Source organism: Lactuca sativa, chromosome 5, assembly GCF_002870075.4.
Source record: "Lactuca sativa cultivar Salinas chromosome 5, Lsat_Salinas_v11, whole genome shotgun sequence".
NCBI classification, from domain to species: domain Eukaryota; kingdom Viridiplantae; phylum Streptophyta; class Magnoliopsida; order Asterales; family Asteraceae; genus Lactuca; species Lactuca sativa.
Window position 1 is genome coordinate 131,261,073 of NC_056627.2, and position 25,560 is coordinate 131,286,632.

The 25,560-nt window shown below is 35.3% G+C and overlaps 1 protein-coding gene across 2 annotated transcripts; it reads left to right on the plus strand.

Annotated features, from left to right (window-relative positions):
- Positions 1-8,379: 8,379 nt before the first annotated feature.
- Positions 8,380-11,065, plus strand: LOC111897550 (protein NLP7). 2 transcript variants are annotated; one of them, XM_023893503.2, is made up of 5 exons: positions 8,380-8,659; positions 8,735-9,246; positions 9,421-9,468; positions 9,555-10,380; positions 10,492-11,065. In XM_023893503.2, the coding sequence occupies exons 1-5, from the start codon at positions 8,443-8,445 to the stop codon at positions 10,920-10,922; spliced, it is 2,034 nt and encodes a 677-aa protein (XP_023749271.1). In that variant the 5' UTR covers positions 8,380-8,442; the 3' UTR covers positions 10,923-11,065. The 2 variants fall into 2 exon arrangements, with proteins under 2 accessions (XP_023749271.1, XP_023749274.1); XM_023893506.2 differs by having other exon boundaries at positions 10,197-10,380.
- The last annotated feature ends 14,495 nt before the right edge of the window (positions 11,066-25,560 follow it).

A 25,560-nucleotide genomic window follows, 5' to 3' on the forward strand; every position in this document is an offset into this window, starting at 1 on the left:
CTTTATCGGGAAGATCATTGGGTGTTATTTTGTACTTTCCAAGAGTTAGTGTGATGTACCTAGAAACAGTCTGGGGAGTAGATTTTTGGTGTGCCAAATAGTGATGGTTCGAACCTTGAGTGGGGGAGAATCGGGTATTTTCTTAACGGGATCAGAGATTTGTTCAAGTGCCGCTAGAGAACAAGGTATGGAGACGTGCGGTTCTGATACTTGAGACCATGGTTATTGGTGGTCGAGGCGAGGTAACGCATGGTGTACGTGTTCAGGAAAGGATGAGTGCCTCCATGGCGAGCGGCCGTTGGTCATGGACATTATGGTAGTTAGGAATTCTTCGAGGTTGTAATGGAAAATTCGAGGTAGTTGGCTCGTAAGCTTTGTGAGACATACCTTCAAGTACTTATCTAAGTACCAACAAAAGCCCTGATTTTATAACCAGAGTCTCTTGGAGGGAGAGCATGAATTTGTGTATAGATACAGGTCTGACAATCTCGCGCCTTGACTGTTAGCTACAGTTGGAACGGAAGTTCTGGGTTGAAAAATGTCATAATGATTCTGAAGCCTGAAGAACGTCATATCAGGCCATCCTAGGTCAACAAGCATGGTTATAATAACTCACAATTTGGTATTAACAAAGCGATTAGTGTACGAATACATAGACAACATCAAATGGTTTTATTTAATAATAAAACTACAAAACAATATTTTATAATATAGCTGGTAGATCCAGGAACATACATTCGAACTAGTAAGACATAAAGGACCCTTATTGCTAATTCTATAATTCCTTAGTTTATACATAAGATTTATATATAAATAATATTCGATAGGCAGTTGGATGTGTGATTTTCACCTTACTTCATGTTCATTGTTTGGTTGTGGGCTTAGGGCAGAACCACACAATCATCTGTCCGTTCGATCTTGATTATATATAACTTGTGTACACCAAGTAATCATAGGAGGAATAAATATGGTTCATGCTGCTACCTACAAGTACAATACACTATTTTCTAACATAGAAACTTACATTTCTCAAGGAACATTTATCCAAGCATGCATACAAAAGAATTGCATACAAATACAACTACAATGCATCACTTTTCAAGTACATTGCAAATTACATGTCTAAAAGGACCATTGTTGTTAACTCTGTGATTTCCTAGTGAATATGTTAGGGTTATATACAATGAAGATCTGATAGGCAGTGGAATGTGAGATTTCCGCTTTACTTCATGTTCCTTGTTTGGTTGTGGGCTTAGGGTAGAACCACACATTCGACTGTCCGTTTGATCTGGATTAAATATAACTTGTATTCACTAAGTAATTGTAGAAGGAACTAGTTTCATTTACTAAGAAAACATTGGATTTTCTGGAGGAACACACTAACATTTTCAAGGAACAAAGAACATGTTTTCAAATACTAAAATGCTTATCAACTCACCAACTTAAATGTTGATACACTTTCAAAACCACTTGTATTCTCAGGAAACCAGTAGACAAGCTCACACACAGGCTACAAGAAGACGGTGCATAGTAGTGTCACATCTTAGTTTTTGCTATATACTTTTGGAGTCAAACATACAATGATTCGAATACAATGTAAATACTATATTATCAATACAATGGTTGTTGTTGCTTTAATTACAATTATTCAATTGTTATGATACTGTACATGACGTCCTCCGCCCCCGACCGTTTTCGTCGTTCCGGTTTGGGGGTGTGACAGATTGGTATCAGAGCATTGTTTATAGTGAACTAATTATATCAACCCATATAAGATTTACAACTATAAATATAATGGGATAAAAACACTCTGACCAAGAGTTATATTTTTAAAAATATAACAATATTTTTATAAAAGTATACATACATGCATACATACTAGAACCGTATCATGAGACAAACAATACAAAAGTATTTAGAAAGTTGAACAACACGAGTAGACCTTGGGATATATAATCAGGTCTGGGAAGAATATAGTCTGATCGACTATATTTATCTCAGAGGTGATTAACATATGCCTAGGAATGGTTGTGGTGTTGCAAAAAGTTTAAAACTTACCAACTCCTCATGCAAAGGAACACTAGAACCAAACATAAAGTTTAAAATAGTATATGAGTATTTTAGGATACAATACAATAAGAACAAGTCTAAAAACTTATCAACTTCGTATACAAAGAAAACTCTAGAATCAAACATAAAGTTAAAATACTATAGGAGTATTTTATGGTGCTATAAATAACTTATGTGAAAACTAAAAGACCCTTACTGGTATATCTATAATTGCTGACTGTATACGCTAAGGCTATATATAATTAAGGTTTTATATACTTAGAATTTGTGATTTTCGCTCTACTTCCTGTTACTTCTTTGGTTGTGGTCTTAGAGTAGGGTCACTTATTCGAAGGTTTGTTCGATCTTCGTTATCTATAATTAACTGGTATACACTACGTAATTATAGGAGGATCCAGTAAGGATCACCTGTAAAAACCTGATATTTCAAGTCAATGTAATAGATTAGGTCAACCTTTGTAACTAGTGTTTAAAGTAATAAAGAGAAATTTTTGAATACTATGTGCATTTACTTATTTGATCCTCAAAAATAAAATGTTAAATAAACTTAATTGGGATGAATAAACTAGTAAAGATTGTAACAAGGATTTCGAAAATATAAACAACACCGAAATCTGAGTTATAACAAAGAAGTTATGACCTATCGAAGATCCGCGACAAAATTAGCAAAATGTTGTGTAGCGTAAAAAGTGAATTTACAATAAAATAATTTTTAGCCTTAGTTATCTAAATGAAAGTTGTAGTATACGTTAAACCGAGAGTGTGCATAAAATGAACGTCCAAATCTGACTTCGTATGAAGAAGTTATGATTTTTCTAAGATTCGACATAGCAGTACACAACCTGAAACTCGAATTAATGATCGAGCGATTTTAGCCGACACAACCTAAATGAGAATCAAAGATCTCGTCATTTATAGTTAAACAGTAAAAAGACAAATGAAAACGGACATCGGATGAATAATTTATGAATTTTTAACGGATTTTTCCTATCCCGGCCTGTTAAAAGATCTTGTCATTTGTAGTTGAACGGTATAAAGACAGACGAAAACGGACATCGGATGAAGAATTTATGAATTTTTAACGGATTTTTCCTATCCCGTCTTGTTAAAATATAATATTAAAAATAAATTAAAAATTAGCCGACGGAGTCTAAATGATAGTTGTATAGTATAATTTCACCTACACGTGGATATAAAGAACGTCAAACACAGAGCTCGTATTCAAAAGTTATGAATTTTTGAAGTTTTGGACACAACTTCGAAGCTTATCCTAAGGGGGACGCGATGTGTCCGAGGGAACACCCCGTGTTCGCATGCAGTGACACGTATCTCGCATCTTGACACGTTTGAAGCCCGGAATCGAAGCAGTAGACATGCCTCACTCCGAACGCGTTGCATCCCTTGCAGGAACACCCTGCGTACCAAGGTCAGAAGCCTCCTATAAATAGGATGCGAGGTCTCCGGGTTTGGTTTACAAAATTCAATCCTCTTTCACTCTCTATACTCTATTTAACCACTCTAAATCACCCCGAAGCCTTGGGAACCCCCTAACACCGAAGAAAGCCCGGAGCCATGAAGTCTTCGAGAAAATAATATTTTCCAATCGAAACTCTGCCCGCGTAAAGCCAGGTTTTCATCAGAAACTCACAGTTTCTTCAAGAAAAATCATTTCTAGAAACAAAACGCTGCCCAAGTCACCACCTATCAAGTGAGTTCGTACCCCTTATGTTTTTACTATTTTTCATTGCTTTAAGAGGAGGGGGTTACAACTCTAACACAAGAATATTGTGTTTACAAATAAATGATTTCTAAATATTTCTAAAACAATTTTAAATGTTTTATAAACTTTTTTTAACTTAAATTTTACCAAAATCATATATATACACATATATATATATATATATATATATATATATATATATATATATATATATATATAAGATTTAAAGGGCTTAGGGTAGAATTATTTGTCTGACTGTGGTTTCAGTTTTAATTATATATATATATATATATATATATATATATATATATATATATATATATATATATATATATATAAAGTACTTCAATCAGTTTCATTACCCTTTGTAACATGCCGAACAAAGGGGGTACTTTCATGAATATTACATGTCAAACAGAACACACATATAAATTATAATAGGTATAATTTATGGAACTCTCATACTATTTTCATTAATCAGTTATACAAAGTTTAAACAATGTACTCTCGTACAAATACTTTACATTTAAGTATACTAGAAAAGGAACATACTATCAGTTCATTTATTTTAGAATGACTTTTCCTCATTATTATACACGTAAGCATCAATATGGTTTTTGTGAGACAAAGTTTACTCGCTTATTCATTTAAGTAATACTATTAAAGTCCTGATAATTATAACCAAAATCGTCGGACAGAGATCAAGACAAATGTTTATAGATCTATACGGGATTGACAATCCCGCACTCAGATAGTTCACCACAGTTAGGATGGTATGCCTATGAGTGACAAATGTCGTTACAGTTTCAGTGCCTACAAAGCGTCGTATCATACCTACTAGTCATAGCGTGGTTATAATAACTCACAAAAATATATTAAGAATATGTTTAGTGTCTAAATAGTTAAACCAAAGAGTAGGAATACAAAGTACTGGTTTTACAATAATACGATTTACAGTATTACATTACAATTTGCAATTATAGCTGGTGGAGCCAGGCACACTCATATTTACAGGGTTTTCAAAGAGTACAATTACAGAACTTGGAAAACATGAACAATACAGAAAACAGTCTTCATAAAGTTTTATTGTGAACTAAAACTATGTTACACTATTTAATATTACAACAACATTTACACATAACGACTTTATGGTATTAAAACTACTTTCAATTATGTTAGAAAATATTGGATTTTCTAGAACAGTAACATACTCACGATTTCAAGGAACAGATAACAAACTTCTAAACATAAATACTTATGCACTCACCAACTTAAATGTTGATACTCTCTTTTGCAAAACACTTGTATTCTTAGGGAACCAGTAGACAGATACATTCGCAGGATTTTGAGAAGACGGAGTTATATAGAGTCATGTCTTCTATCTTTTGTTACAGTTATTTTGGTGTCAATATACAATGATTGGACCCATATGTAAAACTTATACTTTATTAATGCAATGGTTGTTGTACTTTGATTACTATGATGCATGTGTTGTAATACTTAACATGAAGTCATCCACCCCCGGACGTTTCCGTCGCTCTGGTTTGGGGGTATGACAAACTGGTATCAGAGCATTGTTTATAGTGAACACAGTATATCAATTCATAAAAGATATACAACTATAAATACATTGGGGCTAAAGTGCTCTGAATTTAAGTATACTTTTTTTTTAAATTACAAGTATTTTTTAAGAAGTATACTAACATACATACATACAGGAACAATATCACAGTAAGTAACAACATAAAAGTATTTGGATGTTGGGCAATATAGTTAAACTTAAACAGTTATGTAATCATATTTGGGATAAATATAGCCTGATCAACTACAACATATGTTTGGGAGTGATGGTAGTGTCGCGACAAGTCTAAAACTTACCAATAAACCATATAGAGAACCTATAACATACAAATTGAAAATACTATAGGAGTATTTTGTAATACTATAAAACTACATTCTTTCTATGCATCTTACCTTTAATTTCTCGTATAGACTTTATGGAAGGATATCCCCACATGGAGATCCTTATTTCCCTGGTAAAGGGCATAATGATTGGATTGAAAATGATCCTGAAGAGGATCCCGAGGAGGATTCAGACGGTACAGACTCATATCCAGAAGTATACAATCCACTGCCGGTCGATCAAAACCCCGCAGCCGGACAAGATTTCCAAGGTACGATACCAACATGGGGCGAAGAACGACATAAGTGGAGCCAGCAGCAACGGCAACGCCCTCCTTTTGGTATGAACAGAGGCTTCTATAACATCCGCAATGGAGGTTCAGCTGACAGGTCCCTCCCTGTTATAGTACGTCACATTTCTCGTCAGGTTGATTAATCTCGGATATCGATCAACCGAATTCTAGAAGTCACTGCTGCCTCCCAAGTAAACGTCGTAAATCTTCATCGTCTAGACGGAGATCACGATGAAACAAAACACCACATAGACATGCTTCATGAAGAAATGATTGCTGATCAAATTGAAATGAGAGCACTCAGGGAGCATCAAATTTCACTAGATAGGCGTATGATGGATGCAGAATCCATTGCTAAGAACCGTACTTATCGCAAGTAGTGTTTACACTACTTCTATTTTGATATAGACTAGGATCTTGGATGAATATACTACTTTTAAAACTCCACCCTACGAATAAGTGAATACACTACTCGTAGGTGGTATATATATATATATATATATATATATATATATATATATATATATATATAGGAGGGTTCAATTGAGAAAAAAAAGGTTGAGAATGGGGGAATCATTTTCAGCCAATCATTTATTTTTGTCGCAAAAGCCTCCAACGTACCGGGGGAAATGGGAAAGAAATGCACATGTGTTTTCCAACAAAACATGTTTCCTTAAACTATGCTAAGCATTACCTTAATATATACAAAAACATAGTTTTTTCGTTTTTTTATTTTTATTTTTATCGAAAAATGATTTTAAATATACCAAAAATCATGATTTTTTATTCTCTACAAATAGACATCCATATTGATATAGTTTTAAGATAAAATAAAAAAAAAAAAAATTATATTTTCAGCTATCGTTTTTCATAAGTGAATAAAAATGAATCTGGTTTTTACTACAGTACATTCGTTATCCACTTATGAATAAAAACTATGATTAATTTTTTTTACAATTTAAGTATCATTCATATATGAATATAGCATATACTAAACATAGTATATTCATATTTAAATATGAGACGATGCATTCACTTATGAATATTACATAGTATATTCACTTGTGAATGTTAGATGGTGTATTCACTTATGAATATTATATAATATTTTCATATGTGAATATTATATAGTATTACATGGTATATCACATGAGAATAGTACATAGTATATTCACTTGTGAATATTAGATCGTATATTCACTTATAAATAATAGTTGGTATATTCATATGTGAATATTGCACAGTATATTCATATATGAATATTACAATGTGTTTTCAGAAATATATATAATTTTTATATGTTATTCATATATGAATAACATACAGACTTGCATATTTGTTTTGTCTTTTAATAATCACATATTGATTCAGGTGAGAAAACATATTCATATGTGAATATAACGTGGTAATTTAGTTTATGCATTTCATCAAACAGTTGGAGTGCATACAAGTTAACTTTTTTTAAAATGTGATAAATATGATACTTTGACTACTTAAATCTTACAAAATAGTAGATTGGTAGAGAAATATATGAAAATTTCAAACAAAAAATGATTTGAACTTTTTCTAACCTTAATTTCGATGTTTTATTTGATTAACGATGTTGAATGAATGATACGAATTTAATTTTTTGTTGATTATCGATGATGTTGATCTAATGATGCTGGGAGTATAATTAATCGTAGATGTTGAAGATATGTTCGTATTCAAACAGAATTGAAGGTTGGATTGAAATAGCAAAAAAACGAATGAATTTCAACTGTTCGTATTTCTGATTCAAGACTATTATATCATATTTACAAGTTTGTCACCGTGTCCTTTATGTTTAGAGGCTAATTAAATGAGTGGCTGAGAATGATTACCTCTTTCTTAACCTTTTTTATTTTCTCAATTGAACTCTCTCTCTCTCTCTCTCTCTCTCTCTCTCTCTCTCTCTCTATATATATATATATATATATATATATATATATATATATATATATATATATATATATATATATATATATATATATATATATATATATATATATATATATATATATATATATAAGTTAATGTTTTTAAAATAGAAAAGATTAAAATCAGAAAGTGTTTTTAAAATTAATGTTTTTAAACATCATGTGACCTCTACAAGAAATAATTTAAAAAATATTCTACAAACCCTCTGATCGGATAAATTACAAGTGTTGTCCTTTTATTTGAAAAAAACAACTTTTTAAAATCCTTAAATCATTTGTACACTACGAGAAATAATGTTTCGAATGTTAAGGGTTTATTTTGTAAATAATTAAAAAAAAATAGTTTCATGAAGTAATGAAAAATAATAAAAATGAAAATGGAAAATAATGATGATAATTAGTGTCACCAAGTCAGACCCTTTTAATAGGTCAAATATGGTGCGATCAGCAACACCCTGTAAACGACGATAAATTGCACCTCTGGTCAACGGAGAATTAGATGGCTGATTATACGACTGGCCAGAAGGAGCTCGTCGGGTTACCGTCGTCTGATGATGAAACTCCGTATGAGTCTTCCCCATCGCCCATTGACGACAGGCTCTCTGCTTTCCTTGAAACGTTTACAACACAACTTCATTACTCGCAACCTGTATCTAAGCGTGGACTGTTTGTTTTTTGGAGCCAAAACTTATCATCTCAAAGTAATCGATATTCCGGTGAGTCACCTTAAAATCCGATTCATGTGTCTTTTAACTTTCATTCAATAATACTCAAAATTCAAAATTACACAGATAATCGTGGATTGGTTCTTGATATTACTGATCCTTGGGAGATTCAAACAGCGATAAAATCTGCATTTTGTAAAGTTGAATTGTGTTCTTTTGATGGGTTAATTCAGTTTTGGGCACCCGTGGAATCAAGCAGTAGACGCCTGCTTACAACTTACGATCAACCTTTTGCCCTAAAATACCTTGACTCTGGGCTCCAGAAATATAGGTTATTTTCTCTTAAGTATCAGTATAATATCGATGCCAATAAGCTTGAAGTTGGAGATGACACTACGATTATTAGTGGTGCACCTGCAAATTCATTCGTAAATCATTTGGCAGAGGTAGTTCTGGATATGCGAGTTTACCATGGGAATCCATTGATGCGTTCTGCTTTGGAATGTGAATTGATGTCTTGTTTTCTTCTGCCTATTTGTGATCCTTCTCAAAGCCGGTGTGTTGGTGTTGTTGAGTGTTCTGCCAATAAGCTTGATGATCTTCTTGAAATTTTCAACCACATGAACACTGCACTACAGGTTGGTTTAATTGGTTTAAGTTTCTAAAACTTTATTTACATAATCTCCCTTTGCTGAATTTCTCATTAGGATTACGCTACTAATAAACTTCAGCTGTTTTTTTTTTTTTAAATCTTTCTTTTCTCAGTTTATCAGTTAATGATAACGTTTAATTTAGTTTGCTCCTCTTTACAGAAAGTGGGTCTATCTACATTTCATGGACAAGAACGTATGCTATACAAGGTGAATTTGTTTAAAAAACTTTTTCTAACATTATAGTGAGTAGTTACTAAAACTGAATGTATGTAATACTTTACACACATGAACAGAGTATAGTGGGTCTGAAACACGTGACTGATGAAATCGAGGAGGCATTACAGAGAGTATGTGAATCACACGACTTGACTCTTGCTCAAGTGTGTATCGCTTATGAGGATACACATATGAAACGAATAATACCACTCAAATTGATAGCTCATTGTGATAATTCAGATGATGAAGATCGTTTGTCGTTTAAGGATTATTATGCTATCTGTGATATGCTTCCTTTGCAAATAGGGGAAGGACTTGTTGGGAAGGCACTTCAAAATTACGAACCACACTTGTGTAGAAATATCTATGAGATGAGTAATTATGAGTTGTCGCTGTTATTTCCTATTACCATTAAAGAACATAGTTGCTTTGTTATATGTTTGAGGAGCATTGAGACTGGTAATATTGATTATGTTTTTGAATTTTTATGGCTCCAAAGTCGAAACCATATGATCTTGTTGGAGTCGATCATATTAACACTAAAGAGGTGTTTGCCAAATTTCAAATTTTCTTCTGGTTTACAACTTGGTGATGAATTACTTGTTGTAGATATCAAGTTTAATTCTGGTGTAGAATTAAGTGTTCAAGATTTCACATTTGCTTTTGGTGCTGAACTTGGTGATGTAACTTCTTCTAAAAGTGAAATTGAATATTTCAAGATTTTTGAAGGAAAGAAATCATCACCAATACCCACATTATTGGAAAAAGGAATGAGGCTAGTAGCTGAGGAGTGCATAGGACCTTTGGACGTGAAATGCAAGACAACCGAAAAGGCATTACCTCGAGAGGACATCGAGCAACAATTTGGAAGAACAATGAAAGAAGCAGCAAAAAACCTTAATGGTAATGATAATATTATGTTTCTAGATTACAATTTTTTTACTTATCATGTTGGGTATGGAATATTATGACTCATTCTTATTCATATATATATATTTTTTTTTCTTTTTACAGTTTCCTTGTCAACATTGAAACGCAAGTGTAGGGTGCATGGCATTTCTGAATGGAAAGGACCAAGCTTTGGAAACAGGAAAATAAATTACTCGTATCAGAATCGAAGTGACATGAATGAAGAAGATAATGGAGCAATTCAAGGCCCCTGGGGTATCGATGGAGATACTGTGATTATAAAAGCAGAATATGAAGATGATGTGATCAAGTTCCATTTGCCTATCTCATTAACAACATTCGAAGCTGTTGAGAAGGAAATTGGCAAGAGGTTCAAGTTGAAAGTTACTACTTATAAACTCAAGTACCAAGATGAAGATAAAGAATGGATATTAATGACTTCTGATCAGGACTTGAGTGATTGTATCAATATTTCAAGAAGTGTAAATGACACTCGAATTAAGTTGCGTGTGCTACGATATATATCAAATATCTGATTTGAATCATATCAATAAAGTTTTAATGGGTGTGCCATTCCAAATTCTATAGATTGCATATCTAGAAGAAGAAGAAGAAGAAGAAGAAGAAGAAGAAGAAGAAGAAGAAGAAGAAGAAGAAGAAGAAGAAGAAGAAGAAGACATAACCAAATGGTTTTCTTTTTACCGTAGTACTCAAGGACCGTTTGGTTCATAGATTGTTTGATACGGTATCGATGATCTATAATTGGCCTCAAGACCAGAAGACAAAAGAGAGCGACCAAATAATCACAATTAAGGTAGGGATTAACCTAATGTTGAGTTTAAATTTATTAGGCAAGTGTATACTAATCAAAAATTATTATCAACTAATGATATTTAAACGAGTACTATGTTTTGCATGCAATAACTAACTCAACTAACTTATAGGCTAGTTTATATTTAGTATTTTTAACTTTTTTATGTTTTGTAAAAAAAAAAAAAAAAAAAAAAAGGTAGTTTATAAGTTAGTTATTTAAAAAGCTACTCATACTAAAGTTTCAACAAGTTTGTTAAAAAAATTTTATCGAATGTAATGTTTGTAATTATAAAAACTTAATCTTCTACATACCCTTATATATCATTTTATATATTTCAGTAGTTTATCAGTTACTTTTACCAAACATCATTTTTACTTAACTAGCTTATCTACTGGCAGCTGCTTTCAAGCTATTAGTTTGTTTTTGAGCTATCAACTAGTTTTTCAATTATTACCTCGTTCGGCAAAGCTTGAATAATACTAATGTGTTTTGAAGAAAGTGAGCCTCGTATTAGTTGCTCCATTGTAAACACACATGTTTTGTAGCATGCATGCACGTTTAATATCGTAATCTCCAGGAATCTTTTATGTTGAGATTTGGTTACGTATTATGCTCCACGTGTCTTCTTATAATAGTTTTATATGTCACACCTACATCCCCTTTTAACTTTATATATAGGTGGTGTCACACTTAGGATTATGTGTGCACAAACGATATTTCCTTGCATTGTAAGCATACATTTATGTAGCACCCGGTTCCTGGTATGCTTTTATTCATGTAAAGTGTCATATTTTGGCATGGGACTCGGTGAGTTGGAGGCGCAACTTGTCGAGTAGAATTTATTTTGGACACGGGGGTTTAGTGACCTACTCGACGAGTCTGAAGACCAACTCGACGAGTAGGAGCTGTCTGAACAAAACCCAAATATTTAGGGTTTGCACCCTATTTAAATGACTTATAATCTCCCATTGCAGCCTCCATCGTCCCTTATGCTCCCAGAAGGCGTTACCTTGTAACCCTAGCCCTTGTTTGAGTGTTCTAAGGCCATTTTGTGCATTTTGGTAGATTGTGAAGCTTTAGAAGAGGAAAAGAGCTTGAGAGTTCAAGTTGGAGCTTAGAGATCCAGAGATTTCGTTCCATTTCCAGCTCATTTAAGGTAAAAAGCTCCTATCTTGATCCTCCATGTAAATAATCATCTTTAGGGCTTGGATCTTGGTATTTTTGGGGGTTATAAGCCATTTTCAGGTTGTGCAGTGTAATGTGGGGGTTATGACTTCAGATCTGAGGCCATTGGGGGTCTTTATGGCTTAAAGATGCCAACATTGTTGCCATAAACACCCCATTCATCTTGTAGATCATCTTTTATGGCTTTTTGAGCCAAAAATCCCATGCATGTACACCAAGCTTGAGGCTTTACGTGTAAAATGGACATTAGGAGGCCAGATCTATGGTTTTGATGTGTTAAGACCCATTTAAATCGACTGTATAGTAATGATCAAGGATGGACTCGCCGAGTTGTTCTTGGGACTCAGCAAGTCGCTGTGTAATGACCACCAAATCCATTATGTGGATGGACCAGTTGTTAGGGAGGAAAGTCCCGTAGATGTTTAGACACGAAAAAGGACCTGGGGATCATGGGACTCGACGAGTGTGTGAACAGACTCGGCGAGTACAAGGCAATCTCCCAACCTTTGAAGATGGACTCGACGAGTTGTTCATACAACTCGGCGAGTCGTAGACTAGGCATGTTCTTGTGAGGGAGATGAACTCACCGAGTTCAAGGAAGAACTCGGCGAGTCGGATGAGGATGGTCCTGATGGTTTGAATGAAGGAGAACCCGTCGAGTTCTTGCTAGAATTGACGAGTGGATTCGGGGTTGTATCGGGTTAGTGAAGTATGGACTCGGCGAGTCAAGTCAACTGGGTGTTGACTTTTACTGGTTATGGTATCGACCCTGGTTAGGATTGTATGTTCTGTTTGATGACTTGAGGATTGTCGTGTAGGGATTGAGGAGTCAAGGAGAGTCGACCTTCACGCTGAGGACAGTTCAGACGCTGCACGACATCGAGGTGAGTTACCTTCCAGTAAGAGTGGGTCTAAGGCACCAACGCCGGCCCACTAGTAATTGTTAGTTGGGATGATAGTCTTTGTGATAATCGTCTGGTCTATTATTGTTGGATATGCGAGTATGCTAGATTGCTGGATATATGAGTATGCTAGTTGCTAGTTGCTATGTTATGTGAAATAGTATAGTAGAAGGGGACTAGTCCCCGATTCGGTCGCTAGGACCAATGGGAAGGTCGGACACCCCATATATGTATGATAGCATGATTATGATATGATATTATGTGCTAGTAGTAGGGGTGAAATAGTCCCCGTGTCCGGTTGAGATAGACCGGAAGGCAGCACCCCAGAATGGCTTGACATGGGTAGGTCAGCACCCCAGAATAGATTGACATGGGTAGGTCAACACCCCAGAATAGCTCGTCATGGGTAGGTCAGCACCCCTGAATGGCTTGACATGGGTAGGACGGGCGCCCCAGAACTGCCTGGTAGTATGTATGCTATGTGATTGTATAGTATGTGGTATGATGAGGGAACTCACTAAGCTTTGTGCTTACAGTTTCAGTTTTTGGTTTCAGGTACCTCTTTATCCAAGTGGAAGGAGTCGGCGGTATAGCAACGCATCACACACGCACACATGATTTCCGCTTAGAGTTTTTCTGGGATTGTACTATGATATTTCATTACTTCAGATGATGTGGTTTTGAGACATGATACTATGGTTTTATGTATTGACATGATTTTGGCAATGTCTGGATAAGTTATTTTATAAACCGCTTAATTAATAATGAAATTTTTGGCCTTGATTTTTGGGATGTTACAATTTCACTGCTCATATTCTTCATGAATATTAGATCTTGTTGAAATAAGAAGCATTATTGAAAAGTTATCCCATCTTGTTTATTATTATTCAGCACTTTATTTTCCTTTGTTTACCATTTTTGTACTCCTACATACCCTCTTCAGAAGTCACATCCTTTACCACTCCTAGAAAAACATCATTTTCTTTTCCAAGTCCATCTTGATGTTACACATCTGTAGTTTCTTTCTTTTCCTCTACACCAGTAAAAGTTTCATCCTCCTGATCATTTTTACAATATTTCCCATTGTATCCCCCATGATCTCCTCATTAGTTTTCACTTCATAACTTTAATAGTCATCATCTATATCCACCTTATATCCCCTCTCTTGATATTCTGATACGAATGTGAATCGCAACCTTTCACAATTTAAGTCACATGTTGGATGCGACCGGGTGCGCATGGATGCTAACGATCGGAACCCATCGTAAGTGTTGCATAGTGGATGCGACACCCAGAAGAGTCATTACGCATGTGAATCTTGGGAAGGTGACTGTGAATGGTTAGTTTTTGTTTTTGGATGGGAAGGCACTGGATGCGAAGGTATTGGATGTGAAAGTGTTGGATGCGAAAGGGCAAGTGGTCTAAAGTCATGTATTCATGGGGTTTGCATGGTTTCTTACATGAGTTAGATGGGAGGTTCTAAAGGGGCATTTTTGACGTGAATAAGTCTTTCCAAGGCAGTTTTCTTTTATTTTGAAGTTTCCTTTATTTTATAGTTTCCTAATTTTATTATGCTTGTAAGGCTATATAAAGCCCCTTAGTTGAACCTTTTTGTTACATGTTTTTACTTGCCGATTATCAAATTAAGAACCTTGTTCTTTTGACTTGCTAACTCGTTCTTGATCAATTCTAGATTGCATTTTCTAGGTTTGTTAGAAATCAAATCAATAAGTCTTCATTTGTTTTCATCGACATTCAATCTATAGGTGTAGATTGTTTATCATACTATCTTTTCTTGATTTCTTATCGCGCAAGTTACTTGTTTGTTCTCTCGTTCTTGATTTTTAATCTTGAATATAATGTTGCATTCTAAGTTGTTGAAATCAATCCCTCCATACACGCATCATAAGTGGTATCAACATCATATTTCGATTGTCCTGACCTGTTTGTTCATTTTTGTTCGATTGATAAATCTTGTTGTTAGAGCTTGGAAGTTGCATCAAGAAGCCATGAATGTTGATTATTCAAATTTCATTAACACCTTACATGAAGCCTTGTGTGGTTTGCAAGAAGTTAGAGAAAGGCGGTAGTCTAGGCATGGACAATTTAGGGTTGTTGATGATGTCAAGGTAACGAGTTACCTAAGTATGTTAGTGGTGCTGATCTTGAGGTTTACTTGGATTGGGAAAGAAATATCGACCAGATCTTTGAGTTTAAGGAGTTGGATGATGATATGTTTTGTAAGAATGTGATTCTTAAGTTGAGTGGAGGAGCATCACTGTGGTATGAAGGCTTGAAGAATAAAAGGACTCGTGAGGGTAAAGAAAAGTTCCACAATACCTGCTATAAGAGGACGTCTAACCCTACGTTCCTTATGCATCTTGTCATCATTATTCATATGTCTACATTTTTCATGTTTCCCTTCATTATTCACAAGGCTAGTTTTTTCACCCATTCCACACATTAAACAGCGTCAACGCAAAACTTCTACCAATCTTTGATATGTTTCTTGCAATATAAACATCAACAACTACCCCAAACTCTTGAAACTTGTTCCATGGTTCCTTTTCATTACAATCTTTAATGAAATTTGTGACACATACTGACACTGTAATATTCTCCACTACTTTGACATTACAATTAGTACCAAACCCTCATGAATCTTGTGCATGCTTATGATTTTGTGAGCTTTGGAACGTCCATCATCGCTCATCTTGCTTCCCCATCGTCGACATTCCCATCCCCCCTCCATCATGGAGGTTGCACAAAATTCGAAAGTCAACGGAAAAGTCAATTGACAGCTTAGGGTTTTTTTTGTTATATGCCACTTTTTATTGGGGGAAATGTCATTGTAGCACAATGAACTTAGGTGTTTTGTCCAATTTAACCAATTATTTTTTATGTGCAATAGGCCATCTAACTTATAATATACATATCAATTAAGTCACTTTCGTTAATTTTTAACAAATCCTCCATTAACCAATTATTCTAAATTGCACGAATGCTTCCCATGTGTAATGTCCCAAAAATACTAAGTGAAAATTTTTCATTAAGTCAATCCAAAACAACCATCCATTCATTCCAAACTGAATCAAAGTATAAAAACATGTCATATAGTTATCAAAGTACAAAACAATTCATGAAATGCGGAACACATGTGGATGCGATGCAATCACCAGAGCCCACGCTACATGTCTCTTATGGGTGTCCTTAGACACCCCTAATTTTAAAATTTTATATACAATAAGTGTGGTAAATTTCAGAGGGACAACTATGAAAATCACAAACTGGGCACCCTTAGGACACAAAACAAAACTTAATCCACGATTTTAATATTTCAAACATGTCAATCATAAACTATTTAAATTTAAACTCTTAAAAATTTTAAAAGTTATAGGAACACGGATTTTAAGAGGTGGTTACAAAACGAAATCTTTTCTATAAATATAACACAAAAGATAAATCATTTAAACTTAATATAACTTCTAAGAAAAAGTAATAGAACGAGGAAAAGTAAAAACTAGAAAAACCTAAAAAGATTTACAATTTTTGGTGTAAATGGGCACTTCCTTCGTCTTCTCAATCCCTCTCTGATGTCGCCTGCAACCCATCTTCGTCTATCGACCGACAGACACCTGCAACATTCTTCTCCTTGACTCCTTCAAACGCATTTGCATGGTTGCACTCCATCTCCCAATCTTCGACTCCTCTATTTTGAGGTAACTCTCTTTCTCTCTCTTAGGTTCATGTTAGTTTGGTGATTTGTGGATAGAAGTAATATAAATTTTAATTAGTAAGTGAAAAGTCAAAACCTAAGAACTAGTAATTAACAATAGGCCATAGCTTCCATCCAGTGTAGCATCGCATAGGCACATACATATTGTCACGAGGTGGTTCAAATTACAATAAAAAATTAAAGTTATCAATTTCTAACTTTTCTTTTTATCTTTTTTACAAATATACTATGTTATATATATATATATATATATATATATATATATATATATAAAGTAAAATATAAATTTTAGTCATTGATTTTGTCATTGTATGGTGCACACCTGTGAATTTCATTTCTAGATTCGTCACTGGCAATCACGTCGAACTCTTCCCTTTAGAACCGAAAGTACCTGAAACAATAAACATGAAATTGTAAGCACCAAGCTTAGTGAGTTCCCCAAAATACCCCATACCATACATACATGTCAACTCGAAGTTGCAACGGGTCTATTCCACCCCAAAGTCTATTTCAACTCAATCGGTATTTTTCAACCGAACGGGTCTATTTCACCCTCGAGTCTATTTTAACTCAATTGGTGTTTTCCAAACAAACGGGTATATTTCATGCCACATACATAAAGCATACAATCATATCAGCAAGAGTCACAAATACAACAAGCACATGTAGGCATATCAACAAGTGTCACAAAGACAACTATCATCCTACAAATATAATCCAATGGGTCGACAATGGTGACTTCGACCCACGAGTATAGTTAAGAGACTCACTTCGAACGGTAAATGAATAGATCTCACACACGGGCCGCTTATGTTAAAGTCTTTCCCACTAATCATATCAAAACCAAACCCTAATTAGCAATTAAGGTAAATACCCCAACTCAGCAAGTCCAAAATACCAAGACTAATCCTCATTTGGGCTAAAGACCATTTTTCCCTTCTAGGTTCTCAACCCCTCACAGTTGACAAAAGTCAAATTGGTCAAAAAGTCAATATTCAACCTTCCGTTAACTTATGTGTGGCGTACCCTTAGCTCTACACAGGACATAGAGCCTTAACTAGAAAATGAGTGAAGCCCAGGCTACGTTATGTGTAGCCCAAATTATACTTGTGTAAGAAGCCTTTTTCCAATCATCATGTTAATCACTCAATACATTAAGACCTTTGACTCAAAGCTCAGATCTTACCCTAATGAACATTTTAAATCATAAGGTCTCCAACCTTATGCCTTTACATGGCTATATGGATCTTAAAATCAAACCCTAGTCCCATAACATTCATTAATGACCTAATACTCTTGCATGGTTAAACGAAGACAACAAATATCCCATTTTTATGGCTCATTAACCTCAAAAACAACAATAAATGACAACCACAAGGTCTGGAGTAGCTCATACTCACTAGACTCAATATTATGGAACAAAAAACATGAAAACCAAGAAACTAATGAGATCTAGCACATGGAACAGCAAGGTAAAAGCTTTATACCTTTTGGAGCTTAGTAATGCAATGTAGGCTCTAGATCTACAAGCATGAGCTTCACCAATCCACAAGATTGGACTTCTCCTTATTCAAAATGCATCAAAACACACTAAAAAGGCTTAAAATTTGCTCAAGAAGATTAGGGTTTCGAGTAGTATGACAAAGCGGGTGGAGCCTAATGATAAGAAGGGCCTTAAGGGTTTATAGTGTAACACCCATAAAATTCGAGCCAATTTAAAAAAATTTAAAACATTTAAAACCATTAATTTATTATAATTTGTTTTTCAAAATAGTTTAAGCATCAGAGTATCCCCATAATCAAATCATGACAGTATAAGGAGGTGCACGATCACGCCTTCGCCTTCCCGCGATCATCAGAAGTACCTGAAACATAATCAGCAACTGTAAGCCTGAAGCTTAGTGAGTTTCCCCAAAATACCAACGCCATACAAATATCACCATATCCTATAACAAATACTAAACAGCATGCATAATGAGCCTTCAGTCTGACTGGACCGCCTCGCAGGCCTTCAGTCTATCTGGACCGCTCTCCGAGCCTTCAGCACGTCTGGACCGCCTCTCCGGGCCTTCAGCCTATCCAGACCGCTTGTCGGGCCTTCGGCCTAACTGAATCCCTTTGTAGGGCCTTCAGTTTATCCGGACCGCCCTGGGTATGTTGGCCTTTAGCACAAAGTAGGATCGCCTCAACCCAACCCCCAATCAAACAAAGATGTGCACATAAATATCATACGCTAGCTCATATCATATAACAGTCTAACCGATCTAACAAATCACTAATCATAGTAACATCCTATAACCAGGATACAGACCTAACCAGTCACTAACATAGCAGCATCCAATATACCATGATACCGACCTAACCAGGTCACTAAGCATATCACCATCCTAATTACCCAGAAGTAAATTAATAACATATCATGTAAATAACCCGGATATAAATCTGAAAAGGACCGGCATTGGTGCCTTCGACCCTGTTAGTATAATGAGGATAACTCACCTGGCACTGCTGAAGTCCCGCGGATGAAACTCCAGCTGCTGGTTGACAGATTCCCAAACTTCCAAAATCAAACAATACCTAATTAATAATTGGGTTCTAAGCCCAAGGTCCAAATCACACTCCAAAGGATCAATAGTCAAGTAATGGGCCAAAGCCCAACATGTGGCCCAATTTTCTAATTTGGGCCCAGACCTCTACAGGGTCTTTCCTTAAGGCCCATCCAATTATTCTAGTCCAAACTCTTGGTATTCCCATGGCCTAATATCACATAATCATTAATTCACACGATTCTCGCAAAGACCAAGTATATTGGGTGAAAATTCAAATTCATATTTTGTTTTTACTTTATTTAAGATTTAAGAGAATAATTAAGGCCCAGTTATGGCCTAACTTTCCAAATTAGGCCCAAGTCCTTCACATAGGCCTTATCCTAAAGCCCATCTAATTATTTTGGTCCATTTACTTGTTCTTGGATAGCCCATCAATAGTCCAATCACCAAAGCCCAAAAGGAAGGCCCAACTCAAGGCCCAAGTGAAATTAGGGTTTTCACATGAAATGACGATTAGGGTTAAGTGTTCCTACTTAACCCATTAAAGACTTAATCCATTAAGTCCAATATTTCCTTAGGTTAAATTGAAAATTATTATTAATTAATATTTTAAGTTTATTAAATAATTCCAGTGCGGGTCCCGATCAATCCCCAAAATTAGGGTTTCATGACATTAGGGTTTTCCAAACCCTAATTAGGGTTTCCAACCCACCACTAGCCCATTAGTCGCTTGTTGGGCTTTTAGGTCAATTTGGGCTTCATTGGGCCCATTAGGGTTTCATTGGGCACACTAGGGTTTCATCAGGCCCATTCTGTGCAAGCTTCCCAAATGAGTCAAAACACAAACGAGGCACACCGCCACCCAACACGGTCGCTGGTGGCGGCAGCCACTACCTTACGGTGGTGGTTATGGGTTTTCTTTATTATACTATTCACTATTTACATTTTACAATGCTTTTACCCAATAATAACACATCCAAATTAACTTCACACACAACCACCTTGTGGTGGCCAACAGTGGTGCATGGCGGCAGCCACCACCTCACAGTGGTGGTGGTGGTTGTTCTTGTGAGTCCCAGCTAAACGGAACGACCTACAACACACACACACGCTTTGCTTTGCAAAAAGCACCCCGCCACCCACCTGGTGGCGTACTGCAGCTTCGGTGACACAAAAGGAGGGCAGCAGCAGAGTTAACGGCGGCAACCACCATAGCCGGCTACCATGGTGGTTCTTTACGGTTTACGCTCATCAGAAAAGACGCACCAGCCTTCGTTCGACCTTGATACAGCTACACTCCCACATCATCTTCGCGATTCCATGAACCCAACCACCATTCAACGGTGGTATGCGGCGGACAGAGGGTGTTAGCCTCCAAAAGCTAGTGGTGATGCAGCATCAGGAGGGAAATGAAGAATGGAGAAGGTGGCTTGAACCCACCGATAATTCAGGTACAATATTTACCAATTACACCCCTGCTTCCATAATTCCTCTCAAATTTGATTCCTAATTTACCAAACATCCCCTTAGCCTCCAAAATCTCTTCAAATGAGATCCCAGAAGTTACCATTTAGTCCATGCCTTCATAAATACTTACAAACCAATTTGGAACTTACACTTTAACCCCCGGAGGTTCCAATCTTGTCATTTGGCTTCCCGAAACCAACCCCCACTAATTATTATTTGATTTTGGACAACAATAATATAAAATAATTATAAAATTACATTTCGAGGTTCCGGATTTATTATTTAGTTATTTTATTTTAAATGGTATGTTACATAGAGTCCTTAAATAGGGCTCAAAACCCCAAAAAAATTGGGTTTACACCTTGCATAGTTACGCCCTGTGTAGCTTGGGTTATGCCCTGTGTAGGGCATAAAACCCCCATGACTGATTAATGAACTACGCGCCGCGTAGCTAGCCATCTACACCCTGTGTAAACTCTTAATTCCCAAAATATAAACTTTAAAAAAATTTTAAGGAAATCTACCTGAGGAACAAGTGTTACACTATGATTTCAATTTCTTTGAAATGTTCCAAGAATACTAGTAAAAATCATATAATCATTTTTTTTCAAAAGCTAGTAAATGTTTAAATCTATTCCCAAATGTTAGAGTAAATCAAGACTGATAATGCGGAAATAAACTAGGGGATGCAGTGTGATCACGCCGGGCCCTTCCTTTTGGGACTTAAAGTACCTGAAACGTTTAAACCATAACACCGTAAGCACAAAGATTAGTGAGTTCCCCAAAATACCAAATACCATACATAAGATCGGGCCCCGCCAACCACAACGGGCCCCGCCCAACATACAATACAAGAGTCACAAAGACACCTAACATCCTATATAGTGTTGGGTTGTGAGAATATCTACATTCCTATGTGATCATGCAACCCTAATTGCTTTGAATCTAAGTTTTTCTCTATTAAACATACAAATATGAACACCAAAGCAATAACCCTAGATCTAGTATATAAAATTTTGAAATTCACATATATATTAGGGTTAGAAGATTAGCTGACTTCTTATATTGTAATAACAAGAACAATCCTTGCTTGATCTTGACTTCTAAAAGCCTAGTGCCCCAAGTATTGCACCTCTAATGGAGTCATAAACACACAACACAACAAGGATGACATGGAGAGACGTGGAAATCGGCCAGGGTTTCTACTTAGAATACATGAACCGATTTTCTCATGTATTGGGAGGTTTATATAGTTATGGGCTGCTACGGTTTTCAGTTGGAGACCCTAGTTCCTTTCTTAGGGCTTAAGCAGCCCATGGATCTCCTGTTTTAGAGGCCTTAGACGAAATACTATAGGGCCTCCTATAGATTTCGTCCACCCCATCTAAAAGGAGTCCATCAGCCCAGTTTTGCAACTATCAATGATTTGAAAAACAGTCCCTCCATTATTAATCAATTCCATTTAATCCCAAAACTAATATCAAATTAACTTCTGATTAATTACTAATTAATAATATGATTTTCAAATAATATATTAATCTTGTAATATATTAATAAAATCATTTTGAGTACCAATTCATTATGCATATAATAAATCCTACTCTCTCTCTCTCTCTCTCTATTTGTAATCCTATCAAGTTGCATGAGTGAAGGAAACCCAAAAGGATGATGCTACAAATCAAATCAAGTACATACCAATAATAGTTATGGGCTTAGGCACCTAATCCAACAGTCTCCCACTTGGATAAGTCTAATAACTATTATTGCAAGTATGAATTTAGAATTTGACTAGCAATTGTAGCTTTCAAAAGTCGTTAAACTCTGATCTTATCAGTAACACGTCCTATAGATAAGGGATCAAATATTCCTCCGTTCTACAAGATATTGTATGGACAAGAGACATAGATTGTAATCATTCTCTCTATCCAAGGGTTGTTTCCCGACTTCTAATTTATGACGACTGACTCAGACTACAATTAAACACATCAACTTAGTCTAGGCTTGGCCAAGCACTTAGGGTGTCATCACTAAATCATCGAGGGGTCCACAAACATCGCTTTTATCCCATTAAGAGTAAAAGGAACGGATAAACTTCGACTCATATGCTTTTACTATTTACTCATCAAATCACACACTATAATATGTTTTATAACATCAAGTTACTGATGCGTTTACGAATTATCAATGTACAACCGACTTGTAAACAACAACTATATGTCTCCGTTTCAAGAATATAAGATATTATCGTCTCACAATCACTCGTGATAAAATCCATGAAGTGATTCAAATGAGCATGGGTTTATCTAATACTCAAATCCTATTTCAAGAGTACTCATGAACACTGTAGAAAACATTTGCTATGTCTAAACACTTAGACAATCTACAGTTGGATTCATGACAGTCTTACCTCATTACTTACTTCCAAAGTATGATTGACTATGGATGTTTGAATAATCTTATTATTCAGAAAGTAAAACATGTGAAGTGAAACACAAGAATAATCTAGTCCAATATGGTCTTAAAACTTAAATATAAATAAAACACTTATTATTTAATCCCCATATTAATTAGATCTTATTCATTGTTTACTGTTTCGACTAATCAACTCAATACTTGAATTAAAACAATAGTTATCCCATGCTCCAAGCATGCATACTATGTTTTATCTATGGTCCTTCCTTTGTGAAATAGATCAACTGAACACATTTCCATTGATGCTCATTTCACAATTCCCTAATCTTTATTATAAGTGTAAGAATACCAAATTCTTCCCACTACTAGAATCTTGTTAGATCTAAACTTACATGCAATGTTCCTTTGTAATGCCAAGACACCAAAGTCATAGAGACTTTGCCAATGATATTACAAAGCATTCCATTGAATTGTTACAAGACAATTCCCCAGAAATGAAGTCTTACATTCAAGGTATATTCCTTGAACATCCTTCTTGCATAAAAGTTTCTAACTTACACATAGATTCTTAATAACCAACTCCCATTATGAAAACATTTCCATAGTTGCCATATGAATATCCATTCATAATAAAATCCTATCTATTTAGAATTATATCAATATGGTCCATCCATTACTATACTTCCAACTGTCTGCACGAAACCAATCTTCGGTAAACCTCAAATTGTCATTGACAGTTATTTAATAACTTTAGTCATATTCGGTTTTGGTCCTTTTTCCCTCTTAATGCGCCAGGCACTTGGAAAATCAGAACAATGAATATCATAGTATATGCAATCGATCATATACCTGAAGCATATGGAATACGATTCATAATATCTTACATAAAGACATGATACTAGACCAGTCTCTTGCTATAATATTTCCATATATAGAATTTCCTATGTTGAAACACTTCAACATGACATTCATATACGTTCATGACTAAGTTCTATTAAAATTTCAATCTAAACTTTTAGATTCAAAATGGCGTATAAATGTCATCTCCCTTAAGCCTTACTATAGCGAAACAATTTCCAAATTCTGCAACTTTGCACATTTAGAGCTTTGTTTCCTATAAGTAGCATTGCTAACGTGCAACACCTTTCATAATAATCATGCTCCCACTAGCATAACAATTATCTTCTTACCAGCATAACAATTATGCTCCCACTAGCTTTGACATGTACCCAGAAATCAGTTGGACTTCTACAAATCAATACCTATGAACTTCCTTACCAAAGTTCAGATTGCTGATACATGGTGCTTCGATAAGACTTTATCTAGCCTTCTCAAACTCATACACCTTTCATTAGACAACTTATGTGTGTGTCTAAACCTTTTCAGAACTTATTGCAATAAGTCCTAAATGTTCAAACTATTTGTCATTTCTCACAATTCAAACTATGAAAAGGGATGCTGTAATCATACTCGAATTTGAGAACGCAATTATCACAACTGCTTACTTAAATCCTTAAAAGTCTACTTAGTGAAAGCGTTTCCTCATAATCATTTCCATAAAGTAGAGAGAAACCTATTGCCACTTAGATTTTAAGGTGCATGTGTTCCTATCCATGCGAATTCATCATTTCCAGCCACAATCATAAGACAAGGTTTATGAAAAATCCAAACTCATATGGACTGAACCTGCGTATTCTTAATTTCTTGCCATCTTGCAGCACAAGGGCCTACCATTGCTTCAAAGTTATTGAGCAGCTCACCCGCACTGATCAATGTACTTTCACTAATCAAGGTGCTTTGCCTAATACAATCAAATGAGAACTCATAGAACTGACATGCATAATTAACATAATTGGAATGGGAGAGAAACAATAATATGTCAACACGATAGGTTATCAATCTTAAGTCGTGTGCTAGTGATTACTAATAGGCTTATTCTCGATTGTCATCCTGAAACCTTTCAAGATCAACAAGACTCCCACTGACTTCTTAACATATAAGATTCTTTGTCAACGAACATTCATCGACAAACAAATATTCAAGAGTTAAAGTGAATTCTAATCAAGATAACACTTCAGGTAATTGGTCTTAGTTGGTCTTTGTTTTATC

Excerpts from the sequence above, each read along its gene's own strand:
- LOC111897550 (XM_023893503.2), top strand. The coding sequence starts at position 8,443 with ATGGCTGATTATACGACTGGCCAGAAGGAGCTCGTCGGGTTACCGTCG. Across the intron at positions 9,247-9,420 it reads ACATGAACACTGCACTACAG|AAAGTGGGTCTATCTACATT; the intron begins GTTGGTTTAATT and ends TCCTCTTTACAG. Across the intron at positions 9,469-9,554 it reads AAGAACGTATGCTATACAAG|AGTATAGTGGGTCTGAAACA; the intron begins GTGAATTTGTTT and ends ACACATGAACAG.